At 36.3% G+C, this 21,300-nt stretch overlaps 1 protein-coding gene across 5 annotated transcripts in view; it reads right to left on the minus strand.

The window, feature by feature from the left end:
* The window catches only part of SDK1 (sidekick cell adhesion molecule 1), a 398,013-nt gene that overhangs the window by 267,242 nt on the left and 109,471 nt on the right, over positions 1–21,300 (minus strand). For all 5 annotated transcript variants that reach the window (XM_084536274.1, XM_084536275.1, XM_084536278.1 and 2 more), the window contains 3 exons: positions 17,706–17,865; positions 12,490–12,596; positions 8,465–8,612 (listed from right to left, as the gene is read on the minus strand). In XM_084536274.1, coding sequence (XP_084392400.1) covers positions 8,465–8,612; positions 12,490–12,596; positions 17,706–17,865 — 415 coding nt within the window. The remainder of the gene's footprint in view (positions 1–8,464; positions 8,613–12,489; positions 12,597–17,705; positions 17,866–21,300) is intronic.

Genomic DNA, 21,300 nt, shown 5'->3' on the forward strand with positions numbered 1-21,300 from the left:
TGCTTTCCCCAAATAAAGTCTCCTTTATATCTCTGGTTTGACAATTCACATAGCCAGGAACATATAACAGAAAAAATGCCACAACGTGCCAATACTGAATCCATAACCTAAGATGTTTCCTCTCTTGCTTTTTAACCTATACATTTGTTGTTCAATCACTCTTGGTTCCAAGCCTACAGATCCCCAACCACACAGACGAAACGTGGGCCACATTCAGCTCTACCAGCAACAGAAGGGTATGGCTGAAGGGGAGCAGTGTCTAGGAGGGCACAGCAGAAATCTCTCCCTCTTGTAGTGTTTGGAACCCTTCCCCTGGCCAGGTTCCTCTCTGCCTTGCCTTCTCTCCATCAGGGTTGGACACCACACAACCCACATCCATCCCACCCAGTCCCCGCAGACTTCACACTTGCCTTGACCCAGCTGCTTTTCTTCATGGCTGCACTGACAGCACGTACCAGCAGAAGGGGTGGAGAGGCATGGACATCTCCCTCTCATCCCAACCCCTTGCCACTGCTATGATGACAATTAGGCTAATCTGGCTAGTGGCTGGATTTTGGAGGGGAAGGCGAAGAGCATGAAGGTGAGCAAGCAATGCCTGTGGTCACTCAGCAGCCAGATGCCTTTTGTCTATGTCTGGAATTGGTCCTGACATCTATAGCAACAGATCTGGCTAACACATATAAATAGCCACAGACATATAAACAAATAAAGGGTAGTGCTAATGTGCAGCAGACAAATTCTGTATGAAAACTGGCAGTTTGACTGTTTTTTCTCTTTTAATTGCGAGATGCCTTTAGAAAGTTTCACCAGAGCTAAAAATCACCCTTCTCATACAGATCAGATAGGCGTGTGAAAGCTCAGACAGGGCATTTACAATCTATTTAAATTCATTTGGAATCTGTTAGATGAAGGCCAGACAGAAAACAGCTAAAGATTCCACTCACAACTACGGATCAGAGATAAGCCATAGGCAGGCTGCCAACTTCTTTCCTTCTCTGTAGCGTTAATTAATGTAAGGTCTGCTTCACGTTTGCTTCCCTGTACCAAATTCTTTAAATCAAGTTGAATACTGTTAACAAACTAGACTTGATGCAAATCAACCACAAAAACCGCAACACATCCCCAGTGTGCAAAGTTCTGCTTTTTTTTCCCTCCTCCTGAATCACACAAGTTTTCAATGTGAAAATAAATCTGCCAAAACGATAGGCTTTTAAGATGGTTCTACATAAATTCATATTATAAAATTACAAACGTATGTCTTAACACCCTCACCCATCATATAAAAACCCAGCAGAATCATGAGGAAAGACAGTATTTGTTTCTCTGCATAGAAAGAAAATTAATAATCCCTTGTAGTAAACAGCCAAAGTACTGACAGATACATTTTACTTCAGTCAGTTTTGATTAATAAAAGCTAATTGGTAAACATAAGACATTACCTGCTGCTATACTTGATAAGTCACTAGCATTTTGCATCTATTTCCATAAAGATACAGATATGTGAGGGGTCATAGGAAATAAATTGTTCATAGGGATTTGTAAATAATTGCTATTTGTTAAGCATAAAACAAGAGCTCTATCTGGCATATTTGCTCTTAGAAATGATTGCAACACTTCTAAAAGGTCTTATCTTGTCTGCACATAAAAATATTTCAGTTTGAAGATAGGGTAGTTCAAAGATAGAAAAAAAAAATGTTTTCCCACAAAAGCACGTCAGCTCTTAAGGAATTTTATTAGTGATTTGTTCCTAATAGTATAATTAGTTCTGGAAATGTAGCAGGTGGAAGGAGTGAGCCCCAAAGTACAATGACAGTGAGTCTTCGTATCTATCCACGTCTAGATCAGATATGATTTTTAGAAAAATAGTGCAAGTTCCTTTCAGAGGGTAATGCTATTAACACTTTGCTCATAGTCCACAGTTTTTTTTCCAAGTACATTTGTCTCCAGAAAGCAACAGAGTCATAAATCAATATCTCACTGCAAGCAGTGATAACTAAATCATACTTAGAGCAAAAAGGTTTCTTTCTAGTGACACTTCCATCCATTCCCTGTTGTTTTACAAATTCTAAATCTATGATTAATAAGCGTAGTGACACACACACACAAAAATGATTTTATTCTTTAAATGTAATCATCTTGGAAAAAGCAGTATCTAGTAGTCAGATTTTTCTCTTAGCTATCTTTAAAGTTTCACTGATATTTACAGCTGTTGAAGATTGCACTGAGAGATACCAAGAGCAGCTGAGGCCCATTAAAACAGTAATAGTTCCAAGCATCAACTCTCAAAAGCACGGGTTTTGCAGTGCTGGTGTAATAGCAGCAACTTCCCCTGATTCATAAATAAATAAATATTTTATATATATATATATATATATATATAACTCCATGTTTTATGGTCCAAATTCATAATGAAAAATATTGGTCAAATCCCAAAATGTGCGTTGCACCTCCTCAGAATTTCTCTCTTGGGAACAATTTGCTTTCAAATGAGCCCTTCAAAGAGGCATGGTTTTGCAGCATTTTTTTCTTCTACTGTCTCTCTTCCTTGCTGTGATGGGCTGTGTCCCTCCTACACACCATGAATTCAGCACACATGGTCCACAAATACAACTCCCTTCACCTAACCAACTAGAATTTTCATCCTAAAAGTTAAGAGGTCTGAATAAATTAATAATTAAAACACATATTTAAAGCCAGTGGCAAACTTTGAGCAGAGAGGAAAAACAGCAAGGTTGAATCTAGACAAGTCAAACAGCTTTAGAAAATAATCCTGGGATTTGTTGTTAACTGAGGTGTTAATGTTTTCCCTCTACTGAACACAGTAGACAATAATACTCAAAACAGTCCACTGACAGCACCCAGGAATCCAACTTAGTAACTGAGAAGATGTAGGGAGGTTTCCCTACAGTCTTTTGTATGCCTGCAAGTCCTGGGCATAGCAGTAAAATTGTGTGAGATGATTTCTTGTGCTGCTTGTTCCTTTAAATTTGAATCACTCAATGCAAAAGTTTACTTAAAAATTAATAACAGAATAGTAATGTATTTCAGTTACAGGGAGTAATTTAATTCTACCATATATTCTTCTTTCTCAGGTACTTAGAAGTTGACTTGAAAATTAATGTGGAGCATGTAAAAGGTAGAGATAGATGAAAGCGACTCAGTTTTCTTGTCATGCCTCTTACTGTTGAGAGGTGCCACTTCATAACACGTTAGCAGACTGGAGAGATCTGCAAACTTTATTCTTTAAATTATTAGTCAGCTAATACACAGCAGAGTTGACAGTCTCTGAATTTATTGTTCGTTAATGCTAATCATCAGAATTTTAATTAAAGTATTATCTGGTGTATGTGAAAAGTAATTATGTGCAACTAACGTAAGTTGTATGACAGGCTAGTATTTGCAGAGAAATGCATTGTTGGCTCTAGAACTGCTCATATAAAATGAAGTGGTGTTTGTTTTAAAGTGAAAAATGTATACATGAAGCATTAAGTGAGCTGTTATCATCCAAAAGTTAATCTAATGCTAATATCAACCCAAAATCAAATATATTACTCCCAGATACTTTGTTCTTTCTCATTTTTCAAGTCTGTTCAGCTATAGCTACTATTCTTTGTTAGACTGTCATTAATGTATGTGCCATTTTACCTTAACAAATGGCTAGAAAATCTGTACCAGCTTTGCTTAGTTGCAAGGTATTATGAGTGCCCAAAACCAAAGCAAGTCATATTTGAGGACTGCTTGTGCCTAACATATTTTTGTTGCACAATCTGTCAGCACATTTAGTCTCTGTAAGAGCTAGTAATGACCACACACATTCAAATGCATAATTAATTGTTCTTACTGGAAAAAGAAAAAAAAAAAAAAAGATATTAATGTATATCTAAAGGCAATGCAATTCATCTTCACTGTCTGGCAGGATGAAGTAGTGCATTTGTGAAGTGTTTTGATCCATTTACAATTAACTGGGTGGCAAACATCCACCCAGCTAAAAAGGACACCCCAAAACTGATTTTACATGACAAAAAACAACTTCCCTAATTTGCAACAGACAGAATTCCACTAGCAAAAGAGTTAATATTCATCTATCCATAGCTTGCTAGGGGGGAAAAAGTTTCACTCTAGAAAGTTACTGAAGATAGCAAAAATGTCCTTATAGTACAAGTTTTCTTCTTAAAGAAGAAATCGAGAATAAATGAAATGACTGCTCGAGTGAACCTTTTCAGTGAAAAAGTCCTTCACTTAGAAAAAAGTGTAAAAACAAACAAAAAACACACCTAAGAATACTAAGGATTTAATTCCTCACAATTTCAACTGAAAGGCAATTGTAGACCTGGACAGTACTACCATCCTGTGTGCCTCTTCAAGGCGTAGATGCCTCATGTAAAGAAAGTGAAATGCTCTCTGCTTTGAACTCTTGCTCATCTGCCTGATGAAGTACACCCAGGCAAGGTATGCTGAAGACGTGACAACTCAGAGTAGCAATTTCTTTTGATAGAGTTACCTTTAGAGAGGTTATTGTTTTCTGTAGGATGTGAGGGGAAATAAGTGGAATCATCCCATCAGTCAAGTCCCTGGATAACAGCACAGTTGTTATTCCACATTAGTCTACTTGTGTATCTGGAAAACATTAATCTGTCAAGGTGTAATATGAAGCAACTTCTAAAGCTCCAATGAAAAATTTCACATAATTTAACTATAAAAAAAAAACATCCCAGAACCTAATTCCTCTCCTTGCTTACTTTCTCCTGCTACTGAACTTCTTGTCTTCTCTCTCTGATTCCCCATTTCATACTTTTCTAGCATGTCCGCAGATTCCTACTGATGATCTAGGAACATGCCTTTAAAATATTGAATTGAGACTTTGCGAAGGATAATGCACAAAAGCCAAAATGAATATATATATGCACACTGCACTAAGTGGGGGAAGAAAATCGTAGAAGTTAAATTTTTAAATACATGCCATCATATCACGCTAGCTCTGCTGCAGATATGTTACTGGCCCTAAGTCAGAAACTATATCAACAACCCCCTGAGTATATGCAGGCCATTTGCTTCACATTCATATATTATAAAGAGATTTGTTAGTTTCACATGCCCACTCATTTAGGAGGAACTTGTCATTAGAAAGGTTATATAAAAAAAATAACACCCATTATTCTTATGTTGGGTCTTTGACAAATATTATGGCATAAACAACAGTGAGGTAGGAACTAATACAGTTATTTGCTACAAATTTCTGCCATGAATTATACTGCTAGTTAAGTTAAATAGAATATGCAGTTTGGAGAAAAAAAAAAAAAAAAAAGAAAAGCCCATGTCTCAAAATGAAACTTTCTCCCAGCAATATCGTATCTATGCTGGCTCAGAGTAAAATTGCCATTCTGACTTTTCCTTCATAAAAGGCTGTGAAGCCAAAGCTATCCACTGAATCAATTCTCCCATTCTCATTCTAAACAGTTGGCACTTTCCAGGTTAATGACCAGTAGGAGAAACAGGAAATTACAGGTCTGTTCCATCTGGTCATCAGAATTCATTAGAGCTAGCAACTGTATTAAGGCATACAAATAATATTAGAAACCCCAAAGTACAAGAGTCTAATTTGATATATTTGTAAAGCATCTCCAAAATAATACATACAACAATACCAGAATTTTGTGACAACTCAGCAATACACTTTGTTGTCTTAGCTCCCTAGAAATACAGTACTATGGGAACACTGAAGAGGTGGCAAAAGTCCTCCCCTAAATGTCCTAAATAGCAGTAAACAGTAAGAGAATGACATCAGTATTTACTACTTTAAAACTGCTATGTAAACCTTGCTGCAGAGCCAATTAAATGACATTCCTTGAAACAGCTCAAGACACCTTTTTCCTTTTTTCCAAAACTACTCCTCACTTTTGATGTTTCATATTTCTCACCTCATGAGAAAAGTCAGCGCATTGCCTGTGTCTCTTTCCACATCTATGAAATTAATTCAGTCCAACAGGGACAGTAGTCCTTAAGACTTCTGTGTAAGTAAAAGTTAACTCGAGGAACTATATGAATGAACAGTTTTCTTAGAATTCGCTACAAATAAAAAAAATGGGACAATGCCAACTTTGCATTCAACAGGCACTTACAAGAAATTATTGTGTACCATAACCACCTCTTCTATCCTTGTCTTCAGCACTGTTTATGTCCTCAGTCTGCATGCACTACTGTGGTGTCACTTGGAAATCGTTATTATAGCTGAATGACTAGCTGACTGATTCGGCTAAATCATCATAAGCTTAAGACGATTAAAAAAGCTTTATATTGATTTAGCAATATAAGGGACTTTTAACCAGTTTAAAGAGCATCTCTACAAGGTGGTTGCATCAATTTAACTGATCCGTTTAGCGGTTGATCCTGTTAGATAGATGCATCAGTCTCACTGGATCACCTACTAAACAGATGAGTTAAATTGATACACCTCCTAGCGTACAGAAAACATGACTTGAAATGCACAATCTCCTCCACAGAGGAGAATAACAGTTATGGTAAGAAAGGCTATTTTTACATTTCTCACTTTTTATGCACATCCCCTGTGTGTCTTGTGTTTCAAGTATTTTTTAGGGCTGCCATATTTACTTCCAGAATTTCACAGGCAGCAATGTGTGAATGGGTGCCCTACAATTTTTCTAATACTTTGAGGGAGCAGCAGACCTACTGCACACAGAGTGCGCAAGTGATTAGTGTGAGTACCATAAACCTGTCATTTCCTGAACTTATGAACTTAAAAGGCTTATTATATGAGATACATTAAATTTCCAAGGAGGTTTACACTTTCAGCATGTGTACTTCTAAAAAACAAAAGCAAAAAAAAAAACACTCAATTTCCCAATTTCCTAGACAGCCACCACATCTGTGGTGGGAAATTCCTTTCAGATGAAATTTCTGACCAGGTAAATAAAATATATGTTGAAAAAACTGGTTATATTCCACCCCTATTATAAAACAGAATTTTACAGTTCTCCAGTTCTCCCTTTCATAAACGTTAATGCAGTGCTATGAATTAAAAGTGATTTTACCCTAAAAATCCCAACAGACAAGGAGTAAGAGTAAAGCATAACATATGAAAATAAGAATTGAAAATTAAGAAATATATGAAACACATCTCTACTTGTAATTTTCCCAAACTGTAAGAGAACCTAACTGAAACTCATTTTCAGACGCTACATGCTTGTCTAGGTCACTCTGTTCTGTTCCCCAGCAATTGTTTCCAAGAAACTGCCTGATACCTGGACAACAAGGCTTTTTCACTATCTGCAATTATTTTTTTAATTGTGTATTCTTAGCATTGAGAAAAGAAAATTTGTCATGCAGCAGGAGTGCAAGAAGTAGGTTCTTAATGGTTAATAACTCAGGATTTGTCACTTCACTCTCTTCAAGAGATTGCCCAGAAACCCATTGTTTCAGCTTCCAGCTTGTTTCCCATCAAATTACTATTAAACTACTCATAAATTATTACACATTTGCTTCACAGCCTTGCAATACCAATTTTAACAGTTTCAAAGAGTCTGTAATACCAGCTTTTGCATTTACAAAATGAACATGAGCAGCAGTAAAATATGCAGTACGGATTAATAAAATTAAAATCCAACAAGAGTTTTCCCTCTCTAGTATAAAGTCTGAAGACTCAGCAGCCTTTCTGCAGCTTCCTAAGATCCCATAACCATCACTTGCTAGCATGTCTTGAAACTTGGAACACATGAAAACACACTGCAAAGATGAAATAACCACCAACATTCTTGGCATTCCCTAACAAATTTGACAAGATATATATCTATATATTTATATAAATATATTTTATATATAAACATTTTTTAAATTTTACAGCTAGCCTCCGCAGTCTTTAAATCAGTTTAAGGTTAAAACACAGAATGGCCTTACAACCTTTTCAGAAAATGATAAACAAGCACATCTTGAGATAACAACTAACCACAGTGATCTTCTGCCATTACTGGGTGAGCTGCTAATTAGTCAAAAATAAACTTTCATTGTAAGCTAAAAACACAAGGAAAAATAACATTTGCATGATGAGGGAAACAGTATTGAGCATAAGTCCATGTGAGAAAATCAGACCCATCAAAAAAGAAAAATCTAAGTATTCATTTAGTCCACTGAAGTAAATATAATCGAGAGATGAGCATTTACTTTTCCAAAATGTATCACGGAAATGAATAGCATGAAGGAAATGTAGGCATTCTACATATCTGCTCCCTTATGCTGCACCAGGACCATTAAAACCACATGAATTATTTTGTCAAACTGCTTAGGATGTTCAGAGATGGTCTTAAAATAGTAATTTATCTCAAACTTAGTATGAACGAGGCTACTTTATTCTCTTTAAACCTTAATTAGCTTACTTTAAATGTAAGTTGTGTTATCAAAGGTAATTAATCATATTGTAGGGTGGGTTTTTTTGAGCTTTAAATTGACTTACATTCTGCTGCTTGGTATAATCTTGTGCCCGTCTCTAAACCATGTCACTTGTGGTCTTGGATAGCTGAGGATGTGCAGGAAATTCAGAACAGCAGCTTGCCCTTCAGTCACTGTTTTTCTCTGGTTTGTGTCCATGAAGTTTCCCATGTCTGTAAAGACAAAAATTACATTGAGTCCTGGAAGTTCTTGTCTCACTCCCCATTTCATTTCAGTGGCCAGAAAAAGAAATAATTCTGCTTTACAATAGTCATTGACATTGCTATAATTAGTCAATATTACATGACATATAATGAGACAATGTTAATTAACACGGATTTGGGTGAGCAGTAAGGCATAAGGCAAAGCCAAGTGTTGCTAGTGCATGCAAGAAGTGCATCAGTCAGCAGTACAGAATGACAACAGCGTTCTTTTCAAATACCAAAGTGTTTTTAACCAAAAGTGACATTTTAATGCAGTTTTTGCTGGTTTTATTATTGTTTTTAATAAGTCCTTGTGGTATATAAAATAAATTCCTATGCAATGCAAGGAAACACAATTGGTACGTGTAATTTGATGAATTTCTGTTCACTAAATATTTTTATCATAGCATCTTTCCTTCTATTCTACACAAATAAGCAGCTGCATCACCTGTAGTCAAATGAATGAATAGCCAGATCTGAGTAAGCCATTATACCCACATGCATATCAAAATAACAAGTTTATAGTCATGTTGGTAGCAATTAGTTCTTCTGGCACTATACTATGATTCAAATAGGTCTTCGACATTTACAAAAGCATTAGTAGTATTCAACAGCAGCTTTTAGCAAAAATATTAATGGAAGAAAGAAAACAACAATTGCAGAACTCCTGTTGCTGAAGGTTTCATTTCACAGACAAGTTCATGTATCTATGGAGTCCTTGTTAAAAATTCAGTGAACATTTTTTTTCCTTGGGTTTCTTTTGCTTTTTGTATCTTATTTCTATCCATTAAAATGAGCAGGGCTGTAGGCTCCTACTTATTCACCCTCCAAAGAACTTCTATGCATTTTAATTTGCTTTAAACCAAGAAACCAATACACATGACTATTCTGGTTTCTGCCACTGAATTCTTTTGTTTTGTTTTTAGAGGCCACGGGGTTCTTTACAGGCTCTCTGGGGCAGAGAGATGCAAGGGACATGGAAACATGGAAGTACACTATCAGGTCTGTGGATCAAAGGAGATTAGAAGAGATGGAACAAAACCAGGAATTAAAAACACATGGTATTTTACAGCTTTAATTATCTTTCTGATTTTCACGTTATTTATTCAGACATAAACATCACCGTATTCCTCTGTTGCTCCTTATTTCTTACAACTGTAATCATATCAGCTACTTGAAGTTTCAAACCACGTAGGTGGATCTAATTAACTTCCCTGTCATAGTTATTTTAGTCTTCACAATCCAAGAGTTTTAAGCCCATTCTGTAACTAAGATTTACTCAGCAATTTTCACACACATACCTGTTCCCATTCAGTTAAGTCATACATTAGCATGCATTAAGAACATTTTAAAAATTATTTAACAAGTTCCCTGCTACTTCAGATACAGAGGACAGGGAAAATACCTCAGATCTTTCTCAATCCAGCTTATTCTGGTGCCTTACAATTTTCCACTAGAGATCTTAAGTTTCTTAAAGTGTATCAGTGAGCATTTTGTAGCCAGTGGCAAAAAATTGTTCATTTCCTGTAAACCTTTCTGAGTTAAACATCTAATACATAGTTCCTTGTAACTCTTGATAAGCGGATAAGCTGACTTGAGTGACTCTTCTAATGCTACTTTCCAGTATGTTTTCAGAAATAACAAAATAAAATTTGGTAAAATATCAGGTAATTTATTATTCCTATGTACCTTAAAACAATTAATTTAGATTGAAAATGTTAAAACACAATCACATAGTGTCAGTAGCTACTCTGGGTATAGGAGAAAGGATGTTTAAAGCTGGTAGAACACTGGAATCCATGCGAATAAAGCGCAAGTCTGACTGAGAAGTTTCACAACAGAAGCAATATAGGTCACTATAGGATCAAGACCAAAGATCTCCCAGGTCACACAAAATCTGCTTTGCTTTGTCTCAATGGCTTTATCAGTGCAAATAAATAAATAAATAAGCTGCTTAACTCACAGAGAGAAGTCTTAAGAGACAGCTTTTTAGCCTTGTTCCCACTGCAGAACTACATATTAAATGGGGGGAGGGAGGGTGGAATTTGAAAACTGAAAAGTAAACTATTACACTTCTTTCTCTCAAGAACCACCAAATACACACACACACACAAAAATGAAAATAAAAGCCTGGAGAAATAAAGCACTTGACTGAACACTTTTTCCTCATTCAGAAGGGAATACAGCTGTCTTTTCAGAAGACAAAATTCTTGAGCAGTATCAAGGTAAACTATTCCTGTGCCGCCTCCTCCCCATCACTCCCACAAGCACTTCCTCAAGAATTGCTCCCTCTGCTCCGCCACTACAACCGTGGTACAGCTGTGTGGGGAACCAGATGGGGGGGACGAGAATGAACAATTTTAACAAACCCTACAATTTTTATTTTCCCAAGTATTGGAGAAGTTTCTCAAGTCTACAGCTGCACAAACAAGCTTTCCAGCTCAGCCTAAAGGGATAATGCACTACACTGCGGTACAAGAGTGGGAAGAATTAGTGGGAAGGAGGAGGAGAAAATGAGGACATTTCTCCAGTACTGGTGCCAGATTTTTTGCTCCCTGAAACCACACCTGTGGATGCACCTCCTGAGGCTTTCAGGCTAATCTAATGGCAGTCTGTGATAGAAAGAAAAGCGTCTCACACTCACCTTCCCTTTTCCTTCTTGATCCATCTTTCCCCACTGCTCCCTTCTTGCTCCATCTTCCCTGTTGGAGCCCCCCACCCCATTCACAGCTGCCTCACTTGTACCAGCTTTCACTAGATCCTCTGTGACCTGATACAATCCGCTAAAGCATAAAAATATTCTGAGAATTATCTCCAAGGGTCTGACACATGTCAGACAAGATCACTAAAAGAAGAGCATGCAGCAAGGGCATTAGGGGTGGGAGACGGCAGAGGAGGAAAATCCCATTCTGACAGCAGAGAATTTTTATATTAGTATCTCTGAAACAATACCACTGAGAGATCAAACATCAAATTATGTGACTATATCTGTAATATCAGTAATTTACTGCAATACAGTAAGTTAGTGAACGACACCAAAACTTACATAGTACCAACTTAAAACTGTTTTTACTTTCAAGCACAGAAAATTCCATGCAACTTCCCTCATGACAGAGTTAATAACTTGCATCAGCTCCTTGGAACTTTTTTCTCATAATTCAATTTAACTGAACTCCACTTTGTCAAGACATTTACTACCACTGAATTTTCATTTATTGATACAGAGGATGAGAAATTTGATCCCATGTATCAGATTGCTAACATCCAGGATAGAAAACTGTCTCTCAATTTATTTGTTTTAAAAGACTAAGGCTGAATTTTATGATTACTGTTTCCAATAAGTAATGAAATAATAAGTCTGCTTGGGGAACAGACTTTAATGTTTGGTTAGCATGGTTTTGGCTACGAAACCTGTACTTTTCTATCATAAAAGTTATAATCTGAAATCTTCATAGAGCTGTCTGTCCACCACACTGTTTTCTTTCAGATATCCTCTCCTGTCTGCCGGGCTTTTGTTTTTGATTATTTTGTGCTATATAGACTTTGTTAATCCCTGCATATTAGAGAAAGACAAGATTTTTCACTCATCCTACAGCCATCTCCACATCATCTCATTTTGATTGTGTGGAAGAGTTTAAGTCTCCCTCTAAAGAATTAATATTGCATCATTTTCTGTTTGTTTCCCAGAAGATATCTACAGTGAATGTGAAACTTCTTGTAAATATAGTAATTTTAAAAATTAATTTTATATCCAATATATTTTTGAACTAGCAAATATAATTAGAACATTGTGTTTTACCCACAGAGTCAGTTAGCTAATGCATGACCAAATAACATCCAAACTTACATGCCACTTGAACTTCAGATCTTCTTTGCAGCAACGCCCCCATCCTGTTTCGTACAACGCATTGATAAAAGCCAGCATCGGACCTCTGCAAAACTGGGATGATGTACCTGCAAGACAGAAGTGCAGAATTACAACACTCTTCTTACCTGTCGATCAATGCTACTTTCTGTGGCATTTCTTATTGCTCCTTTAATACTTTACACATTGTCTCAAAGACATACTGTATTTTATCTTATGAATAGTAGTCACATAGTCTCTCGTCTATGGCCACAATATTATCTGTATTGTATCAAATTAAAGATACTTTTTTTAATATGCATTAAAAAACCCTGTCTTAAGAACTACATTTGGTAAGTACTAATTAGTCTCCACAATTTTTCTTAAAATATAAACTTAAATGTTTTGCTTAGATTCCTCTGCCCTCATTCATAAGGCAAAGAATGCCTGGTATTTTATTTAGAGGTGGTACAAGAAGACTGCCACCTAAATGGAGGCAGCAAAAAACCTCACAAAAATATCAAAGCTCTCCAATGAAAATAGCTTTTTACTATGCTGCGTGACCAGCAGAACTCAGAAGAGCACTGGAAAAGACATGTTACCCTGTACATTGTATTTGTTTTGCCCTTCAGTATCCTTAAAAAGTCACTTATTCTGCTAATGCTTACCTTCCTCATTCAACTATATCTGATTATCTAACATGAAAATGAGCTGATAGGCACAGTTTTAATGTGAATAAAACACATGAATAATATAGATAATCCTGCATTAAACAAATATTAATCAAAGCACATATTCCCCCTGGTCACCTTCTGGAGATATTATGGTAGGATTAATGAAAGTCTTTATGAAAAGATAAGGGGAAATAATACTGCTGAATTTTAATCTTTGAAATTTAATTCCACTAAAAGAAAGGATCTCTTCCCATACTCGCACATACTATAGACACCCACATACAGAGCTAATATGTGAAAAGGATCAGACAGCATAAAAACAAAGGATATACAAGAAATCTACTTTAAGTGATAAGTGAAGTCTATAATCACTGCATTATAATTACAATCAAAGACATTGTAGCAAATAGGTCAGACAACCTAAAATGGCAAATAAAAACAGAGCCCAACAAATTTCACCAAGGTGATACCTAGAAAACCCTGGCTCCCTAGGAGCAATTATAGGCAATTGTGTCGTCTGCCTGCACGCCTGCCTAAGCTGACTCCTCCTGACCTGCTTTGGAGCAACCAGCAAATTTTCTTTACTGATTACAGCAATTTGTATTGGGAAGAGAAGGAAGACTCAAACCAGTGAGTGCTCTGTTAGGGAGCAGCAAGCCAGACAATCAGACACAAATACTTGCTGTCCAGTGAGTATACATAACTGAATTAGCCATGTTGCCTCATCTGACAAGTGTGACATAAGAAACACAAAACAGGTGAAAAAACAGGGTATAGGACAGAAATAAACACAACAGAAGGCTTCCTAAATTTCTTCCAGATTCATTTGCTTCTCTGCCAGGCAGATGACTGCTGCAAAGCATCGCTAGCCAAAAAATAATATTTGAAGATTCTGACAAATATCGACGGTTCTTCGTAATATTTAATTTTACCACAGTTTACAGCTTTACAAGCTTTTCTTCCTCCCATAAAGACTTGGTATTGTACTTGGCTAGCATTTATTTTTCTGTTTATCTATTAAATAGAGCCAAAACTAAAGGCTTCTTTCTTTGCTATTCCTCTGCACCAAGACAACGCAGAGTTCATTTTTCTGCTATTAGGACAAAACAACTCAATTAGATCAGAAGTATCTTACACTGGTTTTCTTTTGTGACTTATTAATGTTTCAAGCAGGAAACATTCTTAATACATAGCCTAAAGAAAAATCTTTTAGCATGAACACTTTTAGGAGCTTACGGTAAAAATCCCATCTGTGCTGCCAATTTCAGCACAGCCCAAACCTGCTGAAGCCCAGTGCACCCACCAGCCAGCGCCGTGCAGGTAAGGCAAGCAAATGGGCACTCGCTGGAATATGGTCTTGGAAATTGGATTATTTCATTTTTTTTTTTCTGTGTAATTGTACAATGGGATATGTGCAGACTGTCAAAGAAAAAAAAGGGCAAGAGGTTGAAAAATATTTTGGAAGGGTGTTGTAAAAGGTAAGAAGCAAGGAGGAGGAAAGTAGTGTGACCTCTAAGGAAAGAAGTAAAAGGACATAAAAAAGGTTTGGCTGGTGCATGGCTCTTGTCTGAGATAAGAGGGGGAAGAATGCTGAATGAACAGGCATACAAATTTGATGCCGGTCAGATACTTTTAAGTAGTTTGCAAAGGAAGTGCACTACTGCTTAGACATAACATTGGTTTCTTAAGCTCAATTTAATTAATATCCTCGGGCCACAACAGCAACTAAGGAAGATGTCTTCAGTCCAGAACTTAATTCCTAAGGAAAAAAAACTGGAAGAAAGTCACTGCCTGAACTTTGAACACCCTTAAATTATAGACACAACTAAAATTGCTACTTCAGTCAGCAATATTGATTTGTTTTCATTACATGCATCTCAGATCACAACAAACATATAAGGTTGTTTTATAAATTCTTAATAGAAACTAGTGCATGCACAGTCACTATAAAAGCCAGGCTATGTGCATAATCAGCATCGTTTACAAAGAAAAGCTGTTCATTCAGGGTCACCAATGTTAAAATGCAAAGACTCCAATTAGTTCTTTACTCACTTGGTGTGTTATAATAAGCTTTGGATATTTCCAGCCTATTACAATATAGACATTACTTTAACTAAGACACACTAAGTAATATCAATTACTGAAAATCTTTGATCGATGATTCAACTTGTAGCAGAAGTCACTTACACAGGAAAGATTCATGCATTTAAACAGAGTATTTACCTAAGAGCTGCAGAACAAACTATTATGGGGTCAAAGTTCAACTTTTGCAACTGGAATTTTAATGTCTAAGCATATTTGTTCTTTGCTTTAATTCTTCCTAATGCACCTATGCCATGTACACTTTCTTGGAACCTTAAAATCTTTGCACGGCCACAGAATCAAAACCCTGTTTGGCTATTCTCTGGTTGTGGTGACGAACTACAAATTACTCCTGGGGTTGCAATATCTAAATTAGTATTTTTTGACAATGCTATTTATTTTTGAAAATTAGTAGTTTACCATCTTTTTAGTCACCTCTGTAGCAGATGTTTTAATTACAAATGGAAAAGAGAACATAAACAGAAAATGAACAGCTTGTAGCATGAACCTCATGTTCACCTGGTGCAAAATCCAATGACAAGAAACAGAGCACTGTATTCAGATCTGTATACAGACAGCTTAGGAAAGGTGATCCAATACACTAACATATACTGCAATGCACAGTTACATTAAAAATTTTGGATCTTGATTAGAGATGTGCATTTACATAATGAGAACCACAAGACTGATCTAAGTTTCAAAATGTCATACATGATTATTCATATTTTTTCTACTATCATGAAATGTGTGTCTCTCGGACTAGCACAGCAACAAAGCTCAAGTTCTAGCCTTTGCTTTTTGTTATCACCCCATGATTGTGTGTCTCGCCCTCCTACACAGTTTCTTTCTGTTACTTTCTCAGCACTTTACAAGGAGAAGAGCTGCTGTCAGCTCCTTCTACCAAGGAACTGCAATGGACTCCGCTATTGTTGATCAAAACAACAGTGGCATTTATCCCAAATGATGTTCAAACACTGTGATTAATTGGGCTATTAGAGATTCTGTTGGTTTTCTAAGAAGTATTCACAAATCTTTTCTGTAAATTGAACACCACCCCATTGCATGTATGTGGCTTATTTTGAGGTATCAGCATATCCCAAGGCTTGAAAACAGCAACCATTAATTGATGCCATTATTCAGGGCTGTGTTCTCATCTAAATCTAGTCTTGACTTTTTAGGGAAGTTCAGATAGAAATGTACATTTTGTTGGAAATGGTTGCTCAGTATTTTATGTGCTAAATGTCCCCCAAACATTTTAAAATGCTGTTTAAGGGATTCTTTGCTACTGTTCTGTAAATGTAAATAATATATAAAATAAATTTTCAAAATTGTAATGCAATGTTAGTTAAAAAATTAATTATGGACTACCTCATGTAATGATATGGAATTTTTTACCATTATCCATATTCTTGTACTAATCTATACTTAAATTTCTTTTTATAGTTGTGGAACACAACGTTTCCCTACTTTTAGTAATTATATTGCTTATATGCAGTACTTGGCTTGCTTTACTAATGACAAGTGTTGTTACCAGGGTTCTGTCACATACCTGCCCCTTACAACTTCTGAATTCACTAGCTAATTCCAACAAAATTTGAAAGATGCACAGAAGCTGCATAAATATTAGATTTCTACAAGATTATGGAAATAAGCAGTTGCATAGGGGAGGCCCAGTTAATGCTCCCGCTCAGGAAAAGGCAGACAAAACTTGGCTGTTTCACACTTTGATGTTTGGCCAGCCATCTGCTGCCTATCAACAAAAACGTAGCTCAGATTAGCCACAGTGTGCTTTTTCTCCTACCTGATGGGATGTGCTGAGGAATGAGGAAGGAGTCAGTGAGGTCCAGGGAACAAAGTGCATAATCACAAAAGAAACGTTTCTTAAACTAGAAGACCTACGCTTTATCAGAAGTGAAACTGAAAGTTGCATACAGAGTTGAAGATAGACCACGCTCTTTTTTTTATCTTGCTAAAAATAATAATCCCATTGAGGTTAGTTCTCTACAAGGAGGAGTAGCATAACATATGTAACATTTAGCCAATGCTTGCCCTGCTTTCAGCATGCTGTACTTGGTCTACAAGGTAGAGAAGCAAGGTTTCTAGAGTAGCAAACAAAATGACAAACCTTTTTTTTTTGATTCTGAACAAAGTCCTGATTTTTAATGAACAACGTCTATACAAAAGCTTCAAGGAATACGCCTGCTCTTTATTACGAGTATAAATTTTCATAACCAGCAAAAAGCTTTTTTTGGTACTTAAAATATTTTATGTTAGAACCTTTATTTTAGAATGTTAAATATTGTTTTTAGTAAAAGAAATTCTCTCAGAGATCATACCCATATACGAAAAATGGTCTTCGTAAGAAAACATTATCAATATGTTAGTATTTACAGAGGTGCTTTAAGATATTGTAGTTTGTCTACAATTACACTTAGAGAAGGCTATGATATGGTTTTTATTTACTTGTATTCACTGGAGTAGGCAGTTATTTCGCTGTCATTGTGCAACCACTTGAATTCCAAGGGCCAGCTGCCTTCAGCAAGGCAGGTAAGTACAAGTCTGTTTCCTTCCAAGTGTATCTGGGGCAAGCCTGGTTCTGTCTTGAAGTATGGTGCAACATCATCTGAAACAGAGACAAAAGAGTTTTGTAAATTGAGTACAGTAAAAGGCACTAATATTGAGCTCACTTTTTTCTCAAAATAAGCAATAAGAGAGACGACATGACTCAGTAGTTAAGGCTTAATTATTATTATAATTAAGCTTTCTAAACTAAAAAAACAGAGTTCACAAGTGTTGAAGATCTTAATAACCTCAGTCCTTGGTACATATTTAGAAGGGAAGTGCCCACTCAGACAAGTTTTTGTGCACGTTTAGTAATTATACTTGAGATTTTTCAGCATTGTCTACCATAGACATCTGATAGGCATGTTTGCTGCCTTCCCCCCTCCCACCCCCTTCCTCTTTGAGGATTAAATCCACTCAGAAGTTTTTATTTTTTTTGTAGAAACCACAGGAGTAATTTTGGAGAGGAATGTTTATCACAGCAGGAGAAGTCTCACAGTAAATGAGGAATTTGGATAGAAAAAAAGAGTTTAGAACAGAAGACCTCAAAGAATTGCAAGATTAATGTGTTTTTCAATGTTATTGCTAACCAAAATGCATTAAATTATATTACCCGAAACCACTAACAGATTTTCTATTAGGGTACTTTAATAATGTTCAGGGGTCACACGTGGTCCCAAACTCTTGTGAATCACAAATGTTCAAAATACTCCAAGCAGCAAAACTCTCAATTCTTAAACTGCCATACATCTACTAAAAGGCAGATTTAACGCAATTCAACACCTGTTGGAGACTCCCTCTTTATTCAGTTCTGGAAGATCAAGGTTCTCATACCTCACACCTAACATTTGTGCTTGTAACCATCAGAAATATAGATTAATATAAAAATTTGCAAACGCATCCTGTCATCAAAAAGAACATTCATGCATAAAAATACCTAAGTGTTTCATTCAAGGTCAGAGATGTAATGCAAAATAATAAAAAATAGTATTATGGGCTGCCCAAAGGTTGTGGAGTCTCCTTCCTTGGAGGCTCCAAGAGCCACCTGAACGTGATGCTGGGCACCTGCTCTGGGTGGCCCAAAAGGGGCAGAGTTGGAGCAGAGGGACCCAAAGGTTCCTGCTAGCCCCAGCCCTTCAGGGAATATTTTAAAGGCAGTGTCAATCTTACAGCCCGACTGGGTTTCATACAGTTTTATGTATTTGCTCCATCCCAATACCCCAAAGTTCAATGGAGCAGCTGTTACAGAATAGGCTAAGGTACATTAAACTTGTCCACTTCAGTGTTAATTCACAGATTAATTTCTTTAATTAATCTTTTCATCATGCAGGACAGAACAATACACTAAGTGTATAAATTAAAAAAAATGGCTCTCTAGAGGTGATTACTACTATTTATTAATACTAATGAGTTAGTTTCCACTTGAACTTCTATTCTTTTTTTAATTTAATTTTTGCCACTGAAAAATAGTTAAGAAATTAATAACTTCACAATTAAGACCACCTCTTGATTTGACTTGCAAAGACAAACTGTCTCACTGGTTTAGAATAGTTCTCTAAAAATAAATAAATAAATAAATAAATAAAAACATTAACATCTTAGAGCAATACTTTCAAAACTATTACATACAATCTGACTATAACACACCTAATTAACTAAATTGAAGAATGTATTTTGAGGTAATGTCCTTCTCAGATTTGAAGCATTTTAAACAATTTATCTTTCAAACAAATTAATTGATAGTGCAGATCACGAATATATATGTATTTTTTAATTGGATATACAGGAAACAATGAAAATTGAACATGAGAGAACAGGAACAGTTCAAAAATGGCAGATATTCCCAGGCTAACAAGTGAGATGAAATTCTGCAAAGCTTTTTTTTTTAAACTGTAAATATTTTTTTATACTTAGTCTCAATTCTCACACTTCTCTAGCTAGTAAAAACAACCTATATTTTAAAACTCTATAATAAAAAAAATGAAGCTAAACAAGTATTAAACAGTTATTTCACCCAGAACAAAATGTAAATTGTCCTTTTTTAAAAAAAGTGATTGAAGTATTGTATGTAATACAATCATTATTGGAACAATTTATATGCTTTTTCAGTCTCCAAATAAAATTTTCATATAGAAATTTCTAAACAAGCAAGGAAGCGTTTAATCTTTCCAGAGGCTTCAAGTATACTTTTGGGAGTCTCCCAAGGGAGTTATGAGACAGACTTAATAATCATACACTCGCCAGATGAAAGGTGCCAGGCTTCCTTGTGGAGATGAAAAGACAGTGGCAGAGTTGTTCTCGTACCTAGGGGAGGGGGGCGTTACGGGAGTTTCCACGAGTCCTACAGCACAGAGTCCAACTGCTGAGCTGAAATGATGAGCACTGAGTTTGCTAAAAACAGTTATATGCACCTGCTAGTATAGCAAGGCCCATGAAACGAGCTCATTAAGTTATTCCTTCCTGAAGAAAGCCGAGCCATTCAGTGAGATCACAACGAAGCTGGTATCTGCACTATAAACCTCTACCCAAGTAACCTGTTTATCCTCTCTAACATGGATTTTCAAGACTCAAACAGCACAGAATCTTTCATTATTTCACTCATAATTATCCATTTACTCATTACACCTCATGTTTTTCCAAGAACAAATGATTTACTTGAAGACAAAGACTGCTGCCCATGGCTCCACCATTCAGTCCTGCCACCACAACTCAAACGATGCCAAGCCGGCAATGCTGCAACCCCTTCAGAGCTCTCTCCCATTTGAACTACCACAATCAGGCTGGCGTTACATGAAAATGGTTCTCAAAATTCAATCCAATTCTGTTAGAAGGTAAAATTTAATAGACCTACAGGAATATTTTGATAAAGAATATGGCATGCTTTATGAATTACCCCAGCTCTCTGGAAGATTTACTTAAAGCCTTAAAGTAATTTTATCTCCTAATCTTTTACTCACGAATTTCTCATCAATCACATAGCATCAGTTTATCAAATTCAATTATACAATCGGAACTCACTAAATACTCACTGAAAGCAGAAATGAAAGTAAAATACTGGGCAAGGATTCCGTGAAGAAATGTGGCAGTAAAGCTTTGACGACTTTGGCATTTCTACAGCTCTGCACAGACAGAAGATCAAAATGACGTTACGCTAAGCTCTGCGTTCCATTCTAAGCTGCAAGGGTAAGCAGAGTTATAACTGGACCTCCAAGTTGAGCTGTTACAAACCATCACAAGGAAATGGGAAAATTAACAGGAAAAATGAAAGCCATTTCAAAAAGAAAACTGTGGGAAGGGAGGAACTGACTACGGGATGGAAGATAAGCACTTCATTTAACAGTATCATGAGATACTTGGACTTCATATATATTGGAAGGTCTCAATTAAGCCTAACATTGGCCACTCAATGGTTTATAAGCCATAAGAGCATCTCTTAACTCTCATTCACTTGAAAGATGGAGCAAACAGATAAGAAAAAGTGCATTTGACTCCTAGA

This window comes from Aythya ferina (assembly GCF_964211825.1).
Source record: "Aythya ferina genome assembly, chromosome: 15".
Lineage (NCBI taxonomy): Eukaryota > Metazoa > Chordata > Aves > Anseriformes > Anatidae > Aythya > Aythya ferina.